Genomic DNA, 15,305 nt, shown 5'->3' on the forward strand with positions numbered 1-15,305 from the left:
TTAAATTAGTAATGATACTCAATTATTAATTTCGAAAGTCGTGAATTGAAATTAATAGGACGACAATAATTATAGGACCGAAAGTGTAATTCACTTTAATCAAATATTGTACGGTAACACAGAGAGTTTGGGCTTCGGCACAATATAATCTATTGACTGACTGACTGTTATGGATAACTAGTTTTGTTTTGTTTTGTTTTTTTGTTTTTTCCTTCGGATGTATTAAAAAAAAAAAAAAACATATATAAGTCTACCTTATTGAAATGAATTAACTTTTAATTGTGCAATTGACCAATTCACATATAGTTCTTGAGCTATTTGTTCTTTCCAAAAGACATATAGTTCTTGAATCATCTATGCATTTTATTCATTCATAGATAATGAAAGACAGAAGATTTTACAATGTCTTATTGAGAACATCATGGGTCTCAAAATGTACAAAGGAATGTGACCCTTAGCATAACTTAAAATTGAAATTGAACAAGTTAATCAATTAGGAGAACCTCTTTGCCTGTATAGCAATTTAATACCGCCAATAAAACAAAAACCAAAAGAACAAAAGAATGAAGTAATAAAATGAACCAATCAAGTCTCTGTTATCATGAAAACCTCATGGCAGTCTTTTGATGCCAGGAATTCATCCGTTTGTTCCTCATCATCTTGTCTCCTTCTACCTCGATTATGTTCTTTATGACCGCTTCTGTAGCACTGGTTAAGAATTCAGACCAATCCCTGCAAAAACATAACATAATCAATAACAATGTACTTCAGATAATCAGCTTTTATGGTACGTACATGAAACATAGTTCGTATCACCACTACCCGAAAGTGTATATTGGGTAAACTCGTCTTATGATCCTAACTGATAAAGCATCACAAGGATGTAAATCAACCTAGATTGTCCATAGTTAACCGACTCAAACTAAAAAAGTTAATAGACTATTTTTGCTGTAAGTCATTATAACTTTGTGATTACGAAATTAATTGTCTGACCAACTTGGCTAATTTTGCCGATATTATAGGATGTGTTTATGTATTACAACTTACCCATTAACGGTATCAAACGTGAGTCCGACGGTGAATTTGGCTTCCTGAAGAGCCAACCGGAATTTCTCCATGTCCTCGGCCGGATAAATCCGGGCCATGCTATCCCGGACGGCGAGCTCCGAAGGTTTTACGTCGCAAAAAATGGGGACAACCTTCTTCTTGCACTCCATCATGAGAGCCAACTCGTGCAGGCAAAAGTAAGAATCGCAATACTGCGGCGAGAAAACGGCGACCCCGACCTTGCAGTTCCGGATCGCCGGGTCGATTTTCTCGAAAAGCTTGTCTCCGGGCTTCATGTTCTTGCTGTCCAAGAACGGCCGGAGCCGGAGCCTCCTCAGGTGGTCGTAAAGCAGCCCGGCGACGTTCCGTTTCGTGTCGATCCCCCGGTGGTTAACGAACACGTCGCATGGCGGGATCTTCTCCGGCCGTAGCTGGCTCCGGTACCGGAGAAGCTGATTGCACAGGTTCTTGGCTGCCGGCGAACGCTGCATGGCTGTTTGAACAAGTATTATACGTTGCAAAAAAAAGTTTATTTTTATTTTAAAAAAAATTAAAAAATTCTTTTCACTTTTTTACGTAGTGTGTATTTTTGGTTAGTTGGAAGGTTTTTTGGTTACAATTTTTGTCGGTAGGATATTGATTACGCTACAATTTAATGTTGTGTATTTATAGTACCTAGGTTGGATCCTAAGTATTTACTTTGATTTGACCGTATTTCAAGAGAAGAATTGAATTCAACTTTTCTACTAATAACATTGGACCTAAAGAAAATACTAAGTATTTTATTTTACAAGAAAAGAACTTTAGTACAATAAGATATTGAATTATTTGACTCTTCATCTGTTTAATCCTTCAAACACGTACGTATGTTAATGTAGGCGTTCATAACCTTACTTTTTGATATATTTATATTTATTTCACATTCATCCATCAACAACAATACCACATACTTATTGTATCAAAATTTACATTATATTATCGGGTTAATTAAGATTTTATCTTATTGATTCGTGATAAGATTGACGGGTTGGAGAATGAATGGGGTGGTGGAAACACATTACATTTGGTGCATGAGGATTGAGGGAGGAAGCTTCTCCCAAAAGATTGAATCTTTAATCCAAAGGGTCCCACACCCGACCCTACAGAGCATTTGGGATTATGTAAATCACGGTGATTCAATATTCCAGTAGTGCCAAATATCGATGTACAACAGAGATATGCTAGCTTTTGGTGTAATCCTCACACTGCTAAGATTCAAACCTTAATCTATTATTTTAAATATTACCTACTAAATCAGTTACCTATTCTTTCAAATTGAGGGAAGAAGCTGAGGAAGGGAGTGTTGAAATGATCAAAAGGACCACTCGATTCATTTTCTTTTTCCTATCTTCAAGAATAATACTTTTCTCTTCAAACATATTTATTTACATGTTTTGTTTTTGAAAGATTGGCGAAAGTTCAAAAACGAGGGTGGTGGCATAGACTTTTCAAGGGGTTGTCAATTGGTTTGAATGTTTCTTGGAGTACATACGTAGGCGTGGCATTTACTCATTTAGTTTGTAAAACAAGCCAATAAATTTCAATATTCATCAAATATGCTTTGCGGCCATCGTGATTCATGTCATGTCTTTACTTATAAATTTATATACTTTTTCTTATTAGTACTGGCTCTCTGTTACAATATAGTATCTGTTTATAGCTATTTTTTCAATTTATTGGAACACAAAGAGTTAATATCGCTTCGACTGGAGCTCAAACTCATAATCTCTCATTGGAGAGAGTCACTCGTGCCACTAAACCACAAAATCATTGACACTAATAAATTATATACTAATCTCCATAAAAATTTTATTTTATGTTCTGAACTTATAAAATTGTGTATACCAATTGAATGATTTCCCATGGTTTTGATGGCTTTCACAAATGAAATAGTAACTAATTACATTTCACAGGTTTTGATGGTGTTTATAGTGATATTGAAGGGCAAATGATTTTTTTGTTCTGAAAATAAAACGAAATATCATTTAATATAAGTCCGAGTAAAAAGCATAAAAAAGGAGCACAAGGAAGGAAGATAAATCGGAAATGATTTATCTGGTTGTTAAAAAATAAAAAAAAAAAAAAAAAATAAAAAAAAAAAACTTCCTTTTAGTCAGGAAAAGTAGAAGGGCAAGTTAAGCAAAGTCTTAATATTATTACAAACTTCTCCTTGTTTCTTTGAGGGTAATACAATCTTATATTAGCTCCATATATAAGAGATTGTGGAGTGGTGACAATATTAATAAGATGTAACACCATAAAATTAACTATTAATATTAAGAATAAAATGGACAGTTAATTAAGCGGTTGTATTGTTTGTAGCGTTCAGTACAAGCTTAAATCGTGTCATCTACCTGCTACAATAATGGCTAAGTATATACAAAGCTAACAATGGATACAACAGCTAGAAATAATTGTTTGGGCTAACTTTGTCGTTCGACATATACTAATGACTCTTACATTAAGTGTAACAACTTTTGACCGTTACTATTGACAGCTTTAATTACTTTGACACTTTGACTATTACTTATTCGTAATGTTCCGAGCTAGGTTTGAAACTCGTACACTTATCTAATTATCTCACCAGATACTTAAGTTTAATTGGGCCAAACCCCCAACTCATCATCTTGAACTGATTTTTGTAATTGAGATCTTGTTTACATAACGTATCAGTTGTGTCTATGTCATTATTCGTCTTATTATTATATATATATTTTTAAAAAAATAGCAAAGCAAAAAGGACAAAATAATAAGCATAATTAGAGTATATATATAGTTGAGATAGATGGGTTTGAATAATTAATTAGTGTCATTATAGTTCAGTCATTGGAGGAGATTGTGATTTGATCGAACCTTACGTTGGTTGAAGAACTATTCTTGAGCTGATTTCTTCCATCTTTGGCATTTGGCCATCTCACACACGACAGTGAAAGCTGAAAGATTGCAAGCATTTGCTAATGTTGTGGACTAAATTAGAAGATTGTCAGTGGGGTTGAAAGAATTTTGAAAATTGTCAGTGGACTAATATATATATATATATATATATATATATATATATATATATATATATATATATATATATATATATATATATATATATCTTGATCTAGAAAATGGAAGTACTGAAATTGATATAATTGTGATGATATATTATTTTCATTGTGAGTGTCGTGTTTCAATGATTGCTCTGATACAAATTGTTAGGACCAAACGCTTCCGGAGCAATTACATAATTTTATTTTCTTATACTTGTATAGCAATTAGCGCCACATTTTAATGGTAGGATATTAAACTCAACTCTCGAGCTTCCGCCTTGGTTTGTAATGCTTAGGTCTTTTAATTAAACTACCTAATACACCATCACATATATAGGTTGATTTAAAGCAAATAAATTTACAGATTAAAGATCATATTAGAGAATAGAGATTATATTTTTTAAAGAATGTGTTTAAAATTGTTCAAGATTTCTCAAATATAAATGATCAGATTCTTCGACCCACCTAATTCAATGGATCATAGGACTGGTCTTTATTTTTTAGGCCTGTCGCAGCGTAGAATAAATGGATCAATTTCGGCCCAAATTAAAGTGGAATTAGATCTACAAGGAAAAAGACCAATAGTTATGCCGTGCAATCGAATGTAACATGCGCATGGTGCATACGATGCAAAACGACGCCGTTTTGATTAAAAACGCGCGTTCCACTTTAAAAAAAAAAAATTAGGTTCGATTCTCAGCAATAGCATTATTATGGATATATAGTTATGAATTTCTGGATATATAGTTATGAATTTATGGATATTTAGTTCATTTATTGTGGATATTTAGTTCATTCATTGTAGATATTTACTTCATTCATTCACTGTGGATATATAGTTATGAGTTTATGGATATTTAGTTCATTCATTGTGGATATTTAGTTCAATCATTGTGGATATTTAGTTCATTCATTGTGGATATTTAGTTCATTCATTGTGGATTTTTACTTCATTCATTCACTGTGGATATATAGTTATGAATTTCTGGATATATAAAAATGCTATTACCGGGAATCGAACCTGATTTCTTCTTTAAGTGAGACGCGCGTTTTTTTTTAACCAAAACGGCGCCGTTTTGCAACTGTATGCACCTTGCAAGGTGCATTCGGTTGCACGGCATAATTTGCGGAAAGACTGCATACAAGTCTAAATGGGTAAATATATTATACTATAGACTATAGTCCATGTTGCAATGTGGATCATGAATAAATACTACTCCGTAATTTTTAATATATTGAAGTTTTATTTTTTATGTACTGATGAATAAAGACTCATTATTTGGTATACTACCAACTACCAAGTAATGAATTTTCAAAAATAACATTTAATGTATTAAAAATAAATTTTCAATATATTAAAAATGAATATTATGTCAATAGTCTAACTTACAAGATGAACCATTGCTATAATGATTGGTCTAAATGTCTAAGCTCTGGAAGAATGTATATCCTTTATGACAAGTTTGGATTATCAATCAAGAGCTAATGCCTTATTGGGATAATATCAATCTGTTGTTATCCTAGAGAATGATTCTTCATTTGTTGTTAATAAGATTAATTTGTAAGGAATTCTCACTATTATTGGGTTGGAGTTATTAGATAAATTTTGAGACGGGACATACATGACATTTTCCATCAAACATATATGAAAACTAAATGACAATGCACCGGCCATGATAATTATTGTCCAAGTTTACTAACTTCCAAGAGATTCCTAGAGAGTTGGTGGTATTGTGGGTGCAATAATGTGGATTTGCCCAAATTTTTGTATTCCTATCATCCTTATGTTCCATCAATCCTTCGCTCACACGTGTGTATGGTTTTTAATTTTTTTTTTTTTTGGGTGTAGCCTAAGTTTCCACTATCAAACACAGTAACTAATCCTTTCCCTGAATTATAGGTATCTCTTTTGGGTGAGACATCTGGCCTGTAAATTAAAGGTTGCTCCATAACCAAAGCCATTGAATCATTGACATTTGGTTAAGGATGGATGAGTCCCTCGATCCCACTCAACCACACCACAGGTTATATGATTTTTAATTTGATTAAGCAATCAATTAAATTGAGGATTGAAAGGAAAATATGGAAATATTTATGCTTTGTTGTTCTATTAAAACTTAATTTGAAGAGAATTACAAATATCCATTAGACAAATATGGAATTTCACATTAATAATATTCTTGAAGAAAAATAAGAATGTTTGAAATGATACATAATGAGGTCTTGCTTTAGTAGCAAAGGCCTAGTTTATTTCATCCTCCAAAACAAGAATAAGAAATATAAAATAATAATAATAAATATGTCTTTGAATTAGGCAGAGACTTCCACTTGTCCATCTTCCCTTGATTGAACATGAATGCTGATATCTCTATGCAGTTTGGGCGGCCTTCATGGCGTCGAACCTCGGCTCTTTGGGCTGAAACTTTAGGCCTGCGTATAACTTCATGTAATCATCGAACACAAATTTTGGGTAAACTTTCTCATCATCAGCAGCTTTCTCCACCAGAGCCGGTGCCGGGTAGATGACAGCATCGCTTGCTGGGTTGTAGAACGAAGCTATGGACATCCTGGCCCCGTCTGTTTGCGCAATCACTCTATGTTCCACGCTCTTATATTTACCATTGGTGATCACCTCGAGTTGGTCGCCCAGGTTGACGACGATGGAGTGGCGCATGGGAGGAACGTCCACCCATTCCCCGTCTTTCAGAAGCTGGAGGCCGCTAACTTTGTCGTCTTGGAAGAGGAGGATTATGCCGCCGGCGTCGGTGTGGGCTCGGAGACCTTTGATCAAATCTGGTTTTGGGCATGGTGGATAGTTGCTCACTTTGGACCCGAAATTTGGAGCTGTGGATCCATAAAAGGCCTTTTTCAAGTACCCTTTTTCTAGTCCAAGATTCTCGCACAGCAAGTCTAGAAGCTCCTCTGCTAGTTTCTCCAATCTTTTGGCAAAGTCTCTCATTGCCTCCCTGTAATTGTCGTCAAGATCAGGGACTTGGGAAATGGTGGAAACTGGAAGGTGGCGCAAGAAGAAAGTGCTTTCCCAATCCATATCAGTAACCTCGGCTTCTACACCTTCTAAGCCCTTGCTGGCTACCAAATCCTTAAACCTCTGCTCCATTACCTTCTTGTAATGCTCCTTTGTCAGTTTCTCAATGTTGTCCATTACTTCATGAGGAATCCCATGGTTCAACAACTACATTAAATTATAACAAACAACAACGTTAATTCTAGCTCTTTCCATAATTCACATATATTCTTATAACCTAGATATACTATATATGCATTTATATAGGAAATACCTCAAAGAAACCCCAATTCTCGCAGGCATCTTTGATGAGTTCCATGGCATCTCCTCTCTCAGCGCCATTAAGCTTTTCCATGTTGATAACTGGGAAGTTTGCCATTTTCTCAATTCTTGAAAGTATCTGCAGTGAGTGAATGTGAACAAGCAAGGAGATATATGGTGCTTTTAAGTTGTGATGATGGATAGGTGAAGGGGTGTAACATATTTATAGTGGAATGAAGCTGTCCTCCTGGGACCCACATTCTAGCCATGAAGCACAAGATTGTAGGATACAAGTCCAAGTCAAAGTCTTCGAAGGAATATGGTTTATGTCACTGTCCCGTGGTGGACCATCCAACCCTAAATATGGACTCCTAAATTCTGTCTATCTTGACCGTACGTGAAACCTACTCGCTCATTCATTGGGTGTTGCTTCCACTTGTCGTTGTCGTTTTATGGTTCAATTTGTCGAGGATGTTGCAACTTGCAAGAGAATTGGAAGTTGCCTCGCAAGTATAAGTAATTAATAAGTTTTTATACATGTGGGAGCAGCCCTTACGCCCGTCCAATGCCCTACAGAGCCCGGCCCGGGAAGGTTCTCAGCACATGTAATCAAATTAATAGTCTTGATAGAGATAATTCTGGCAAAGTTGATCAAGATTTTTGCTAGCTTTTGGTAATCATAATTTTATAAGTTTGATTTTTGTTTGAAAATTTTTAGTCTATTAATCTTCTTAATTTAAGTTGAATAGCTATAAACAATTTAAATTTTCTATGGTCACAAATAATACTTGCATATAATGTTATCAGTTGGTTAAACCAGCTAATTAATTAACAAAATCAACTATCAGCTATCAACTAATTAACAACTAATTGTCTAACACCACCCTAATTAGATTTAAACATTTCTATATTACATTATATAATTATGCTCAACACAAGTTATCCTACCTCTTTGATTCGGTACAATTCCAATTCATTAGAGATAATTAGCACTTACCTAAGCTAATTTAGTATGGTATGGTAGCAAATCATATTTTCATTGTGTTTTGTATGTAGGTGTTTTCTGATATTTAAAGTTTGACACGTTAGTTTGCTTTAACTTTGGCACTGTTAGGAGATGATATTGACTTATTGAGAAGATTTTGGGTTAAACAGTACAGATGGCGTTTGGCACTGTTAGGAGATCTAATCGATCTCTTCTGCTACAAAAAGTTGACCAGACAAAAAAACATGAATAATGGATATATCTTGAAGCACATGAGGGGAGACATGGAGCCATGGAGGACATTACAGATAATAATATCAATTATTAACAAGTGCTATTCTAGTTTTATACTTCCAAACTTTTTATTAAATAGCCCATAAAAGATCCCTATTAAGTTGATTAATTCTTGACAATTTTATTATTATTTTTCTACAATTTTTTTTTTCATAATATTATGTTTAGAATTAGTATGTAAAATTTATTATTTAGAAACTACGATACATTAAAAATACTATTAAACACAAAAAATCAAATTTAAAAATTATAAGAAAATGCTAATAGAAATAAGCAAAGAAGAAAGAGTTGGTTTAACCCATGAATAGTAAGTAAGACAGATCAAATACATTTTTTCAACAGTCTTACACATTCGTTCCTTAGCTTATAAGTAACAAACACTTTATTCCTAATTAGTATTACATTTTCATATTGAATCAACTCGACCCGACCCGTCACACGGATCTCACAAATATGACCCTATATTATTTGTTGAAATGTTATTACATTTATCAATGTCTAATTAAATATCAATCAGCTAGTCCAACCGAAGCAATAAAATTTTTGATAAGGCCGAACTAACATACATCCCAAAAATAAATTGTCCAATTTCTTTAGTTAAGAATTATTATATTTATCAACTTATGTATTATTTTTATTATAATAAGTTATAAGAGAAAAATTATGTAATTATATCTTTTTATTATAGTTATTACTCTGTTTAATCTTTAATTTTTTATAACTATTATAAATTTATAAATTTTACTTTATAAATTTATTTTAATTAAAATAATAATTATTATCATCCGTACAATAAAATTGTATAAGAAATAACTATTATAAATTTTAATTTATAATTTTATTTTAATTAAAATATTTTTTATTATCATCATTAAAATAATAAAATTTTAATAAAAAATAACTTTGTAATAGATTTATATTAATGTTTTAACTAACAAGTAACTAACTTTTAACTAACAAATCCTAGATGTCAGTATGTCAGTCCTAGCTGCCGTATATCCCAATATTCGTTAACAATTGGCTATATATATACGGAGTATTTATTAACATATTCAACTTTTAATTAGGAAATAATTAAAGTAAACACAACTTAACTGTTTAATATTTAATTTTGCACATTTTAATTTAATACTAAAGATGTCATTATTGTGAACTATAGGCACACAACATGCTTTCAATGACTTCAAACGTTACTGACTCTAATACTAATTTCAATAATCAAGAACTTACTATTATCTTATAAGTTTTTTTTTTTTTTTTTTGAAACAATCGTAAAAGTTATAATTAGTAGCATTTAAATGCTCAATTTTAATTATTTTCTTATACTTATATTACAATTAGTTTCCTATTTCAACGATAATAAGATATATATTAGACTTGCTTCTCCGAGCCTCCATCCTAATTATATTGTTGAAAGTATGGAAATTAAAGGTGGTGACACTGGCCTACTGTTGCAAGTATTCATGTTGCACTTTCAAGAGAGAAAGCAATAGAAAAAGGAAGCTTTGATTTAATGTATGTTACCGACCAATTAAGTATACTGTAAAAAATTGTTGCCCACGTACCCTAAGCTAGTGGGCCACCCCGACATATTATTGGATTTAATTTCCATCAGTTAAGGGCCACGTAGGTACTCCTAACTGGATTAATTGATTAAAAAATCAGCCTTGCATATGAAATGTCTGTGAAGAAAAAATTAATTACGTATAAGTCGTATAACGACAACGCTTTTCTTCACAGCCAATAAAAAAAAAATAAATCAAGTATTGTCTCTATTACTAGCTTCTAATATATAACATCTTTAACGAATAAAAAAAAAAAAAAACAAAAACAAAAAAAAAAACAAAACAAAAACAACAAACAAAAAAAAAAAACAAAACAAAAACAAACAAACAATATTCGTCAAACACCTTATGCTCAGATGACACCTCTATACCTCCCCTTGTGAGAATATCACAGAATAGATACTACCTTGTAATAAAGTCAATAATACTAAAAAAAAAAAAAAACAATATTCAACTGTTTTTCAATAATGTTATTACCCTTATGATTGGGAAACTAAAATCTCTTAACTGTCTCCATGACAGATTGCAAAAGCTATATACTAAAAGTACATTTATAGCGTGCATCACGGTCCAACAATATTCAACTTTTTTTCAATAATGTTATTACCCTCATGATTGGGAAATTAAAATCTCTTAATTGTCTCCATGACTTGTTTTTTTATAGTTAAATTGATTGATTTGATTTTTTACATTGTGATGGTTTGATTTAAATATTTTCGAGATATAAATGCCTAAACCTTCTAATGTAAATAAAATAACTCTTTAATTAGTTTACAATAATTAAACAAATACAGTTTACAAATAAAAGTGTGTATGTTTATCCCACTGTGAAGTCATTGAAAACATCAGTATGTTATTTTAATTTTATTATTAAGTATGTTGTTATTTATAATTTATTATATATGTTAATATTCAAGTAACATTACTTAACATAAGTCATATCCGTGCATCGCACGGATACAATACTAATTTAAAATAAAAAATAAAATGTACCGACGAGTACTTAGGGGTGTTTGGTTGGATGTAATTTAGGTTCCGTTTGGAAAGCTGGAAAATGATTTTTGGAAAATGTTTTCTGGAAAATGAATTTCCAGAAAACATTTCCCTTTCCGGTGTTTGGCTACACAACAGAAAACTGTCTTTGTGTGTTCGGTTCATTTTCCAGAAAATAACTAGGAAAATGAAAAGAATTGAATACTTCAAAATTTTAATTGTTTGATACTTTTGATACCAAACAATGTAATTTGAGTTCCTACATTATTCAATTCCTATCTTATTCTTTTCCAACCAAATTACAATTCCTTTTCTTCCTAATTCCTTCCTCCAACCAAACACTAGTACTTACCACTTGCAGGAGTTTGAAGAGCCAAAATAGGAATTTAATTTGTTTAATGATTATTACTTATTAGTGAACGTTGTTGACTGTATATGAAACTATGATAATTGGTGGCTGCGCTGCCATGCAGTCTTCTCACATCGGTACGATGAAGCACTTATTCTTCTTTAGCGCGCCTAGCTTGGACCCTCATGGATGGGAAATTTTGTAGGGGTTCATAATAAAAACTTGATAATTGCCAATCAAATATCTCTTAAAACTATATAATAATCATGATTACATATCAAATACTTAATTTATGAACTTTTAACTTTAAATTTATTTACTTGACTTCACATATTATGAACTTAGAACAATGTAAAAAGTAGTTGACAAATCAATGTAAGTTTATGTGCTTACGATTAACAAGATTATGTATGCCCTTTCGACCTATATCTATCATAAATTAAAGCACCAAATATCTATCTTCTTATCCACATTCCAATCATCAAAAACTGCACTTGCGTTTACTAGAATTGAAAAAAATGGCCAATTTCCCAGTTATCATCATGCATGGAAACGCTTAATGGGGTTGAGAGATTGGAAATCATGGAGATCATCAAAGATTCTTGCGAGAATTGGGGGTTCTTTGAGGTATACTTATTATATACATCATCACATATAGACAAAGTACGACAGAATTGGGACAACTCTAACTAAATTAGTTAGACTATTGACTTGGTAATCTTGTTCTCAATTGGAGCAGTCTATTAGTCTACATAAAGATATAATTTAATTGGTATTATTTAAAAAATAATGTAACTTAAACGTATAATTTAATTGGTACTATTTAAAAGGTATGTAATGTCTATTTCTTTTGTGGGTGCATGAACAATTAGGGCACATTGCAAAGTTGGTTGACAAAAGAAGACATGTGGGTCACGGAGTGGAGTGGATGGCATTGGGGGATTTCTCATCATAATATATATAACTAAAGTGTACTGTTTGGTAAAGGGCTTTTCATTTTTATAATAACCTTTTTTTGAATGTCATTTTTTTTTTTTTTATAATAACCTAATTCAAAGATAAGCTAGCATTCTTGGAGTGGATGGCATTGGGGGATGATGACAGTAACATTTACTTCAGGAGATATTTGTAAACTCAAAGTGGGAGGATAAAGCTCTTTACATAAAGAAAAAAAAAAAAAAAAAAAAAAAAAAAAAGAGTAGACTAGTTTTTAAGTGATAGATTGTAGTAAAAACACATGATCAAATCTTAAGTGGTAGATTGCATTAAGATCATATAATCAAATCTTAACAGTATCAGTATAAAAATTAGATTTAATATGGTAGGCTCTTTGTAAGTACCTGAATTTAGTCCTTCAACTTAATGAATTATTTTACCGTGATTTACCTCGTAGAGTCTTAAAGTAAGAGAATTGAGTTTTTTTTTTTTTTTTGAACGAGAAATGAAATATGATAATGTCGGTCTGATGTTATTTTGTTTTCATTCAATGTGGGTTTGTGTTGAATGTTCCAGAAGAATAAGTGCTTCATCGTACCGATGTGAGAAAACTGAGTGGCAGCGCAGCCACCAATTATCATAGTTTCATGCATATACAGTCAACAACGTTCACTAAAACACTCTACCTGCATTATCACTCTATATTTTCATCTACCGATGTGTTAAATTCCTATTTTGGCTCTTCAAACTCCTGCAAGTGGTAAGTATTACTAGGTACACTTTATTTTTTATTATAAATTTTGGGGTTCTATAAATACCTGTGGAGAACTCAATAGTTCTTCATTGTAAACCAGTAGTCAGAGAGAAGGAAAAATGATGTGCATTATTGGTGATCTGAAAATGAGTACAAAAGCTTAGTATGAAAAGGGAAAGGAAGCTACTGTTATATACAAACTGCTATGGCAGTTATAACAGAAAAGGAAAGAGGAGAAAAGACACAAAAGTCCTTCTAGATGTGAGGCAGATTAGATAGCTGAGAAGGCTTGAGCTAAGTATGCTTCATCACCCCCCCGTAAGCTGGAGCATGAACATCTTGAAGGCCCAGCTTAGAGTGGAAATCATCAAACAACACTATTGGCAAAGCCTTGGTGAAACCATCAGCAAGCTGTTTTTGTGAGGGAACTGACATTAGCTTTATAACTCCTTCATATACTTTCTGCTTAACAACATGACAATCTATCTCAATGTGTTTAGTTCTTTCATGGAAGACATGATTCTCTCCAATGGCAATTGCAGACTTATTATCACAAAATAGAGCAGTGGGGCTGTTAGGCTTGACTTTCAGATCTGCAAGCAAGTATAAAAGCCATTGGACTTCACAAACAGTGGATGCAAGGGCCCTATACTCAGCCTCAGAAGATGATCTAGAGACAGTGGCTTGTTTCTTTGTTTTCCAAGAGATTAAGGACTTGCCAAGATAAATACAATAGCCTGTGACAGATTTCCTGGTTTCAGCACAAGTAGCCCAGTCAAAATCAGAGAATCCTTGTAGCTTCATTTGAGAATTTGCTGGATAAAACATCCCTTTCCCAGGTGCCCCTTTCAAGTACCTCAACACTCTGTGAGCAGCCATGAGATGAGTGTTCCTAGGTTTGTCAACATATTGACTCAACTGCTGAACTGCATATGTGATTTCAGGTCTGGTATTTGTCAAGTATAGTAACTTCCCAACCAATCTTCTATAAACTTCTGGTTTATCAAGTGGTGTACCCTCAAGAGAATTGAGTTTCTGGCCTGCAGTAATGGGAGTCTTAGCAGGTTTAGCATCCATGAAGCCATACTCCTTTAGGATTTCCAAGGTGTATTTTCTTTGGCAAATGTTGAGACCATTAGTGGATCTGAGTGCTTCAATCCCCAGAAAGTAGTTCAAATGTCCAAGATCTTTGATCTTGAATGTCTTATCCAAAAATTGTTTCAATCTGTTGATCTCTGCTGAGTCTGTCCCTGCAACCAATATATCATCTACATAGATGAGAAGAGCCATAAATGAAGTGCCTGAGCTTTTGGTAAAGAGGGATGGATCTGCAGTGGACTGTTGGAAACCAATATCAAGCAAAGCTTTAGTCAACTTGGCATTCCATTGTCTGCTGGCCTGCTTTAGGCCATATAAAGATCTCAACAACTTACAAACTTGCTGCTTGTTATTTTGAAAACCAGGGGGTGAGATCATATATACTTCTTCATCTAAGTCTCCATGTAGAAAGGCATTATTGATGTCTAGTTGTTGGATATCCCATTCTTTTGCAACTGCCACAGCTAGGAAAGTTCTAATTGTTGTCATTCTAGCCACAGGAGAAAAAGTCTCCACATAGTCCACTCCAAGCTGCTGAGTATAACCTTTTGCCACCAATCTGGCCTTGTGTCTTTCTATGGAGCCATCAGCTCTATGCTTCACTTTGTACACCCATTTGCAACCAATTGGGGTTTTGCCTAGTGGTAGGTCAGTAAGCACCCAAGTCTTGTTTTCAACCAATGCATCTATTTCACACTGCATTGCTTTCCTCCATGCTTCTTCTTTGACTGCTTCATTATATGATTGTGGCTCTTGTGTGTTCAAAATGGAGTTTGCACAGGCCCTGTGGCATGGAGATAGAGCATCATATGATATAACCTTGTTAATGGAGTGTGGAGATGACCTGTTGTGGAGGCTGCCTGTGCTCAGAGAATGACAATAGTAATCTTGTAACCTTGCAGGTATGTGTCTTGTTCTTTCTGA

General features: G+C 33.3%; 2 protein-coding genes across 2 annotated transcripts; both read right to left on the minus strand.

Moving 5' to 3' along the window:
• Positions 1-489: 489 nt before the first annotated feature.
• Positions 490-1,538, minus strand: LOC109158712 (TMV resistance protein N). Its single transcript, XM_019306611.1, has 3 exons — positions 1,048-1,538; positions 610-732; positions 490-511 (listed from the first exon to the last, which is right to left on the minus strand). The coding sequence occupies exons 1-3, from the start codon at positions 1,536-1,538 to the stop codon at positions 490-492; spliced, it is 636 nt and encodes a 211-aa protein (XP_019162156.1).
• A 4,728-nt stretch (positions 1,539-6,266) lies between these two features.
• Positions 6,267-7,599, minus strand: LOC109159218 (1-aminocyclopropane-1-carboxylate oxidase 3). The gene is made up of 2 exons (XM_019307304.1): positions 7,421-7,599; positions 6,267-7,314 (listed from the first exon to the last, which is right to left on the minus strand). Exons 1-2 carry the CDS (start codon positions 7,523-7,525, stop codon positions 6,490-6,492), a joined length of 930 nt encoding a protein of 309 aa, XP_019162849.1. The 5' UTR covers positions 7,526-7,599; the 3' UTR covers positions 6,267-6,489.
• Between the last annotated feature and the right edge of the window lie 7,706 nt (positions 7,600-15,305).

This window comes from Ipomoea nil, unplaced genomic scaffold (genome assembly GCF_001879475.1).
Source record: "Ipomoea nil cultivar Tokyo-kokei standard unplaced genomic scaffold, Asagao_1.1 scaffold2826, whole genome shotgun sequence".
NCBI classification, from domain to species: domain Eukaryota; kingdom Viridiplantae; phylum Streptophyta; class Magnoliopsida; order Solanales; family Convolvulaceae; genus Ipomoea; species Ipomoea nil.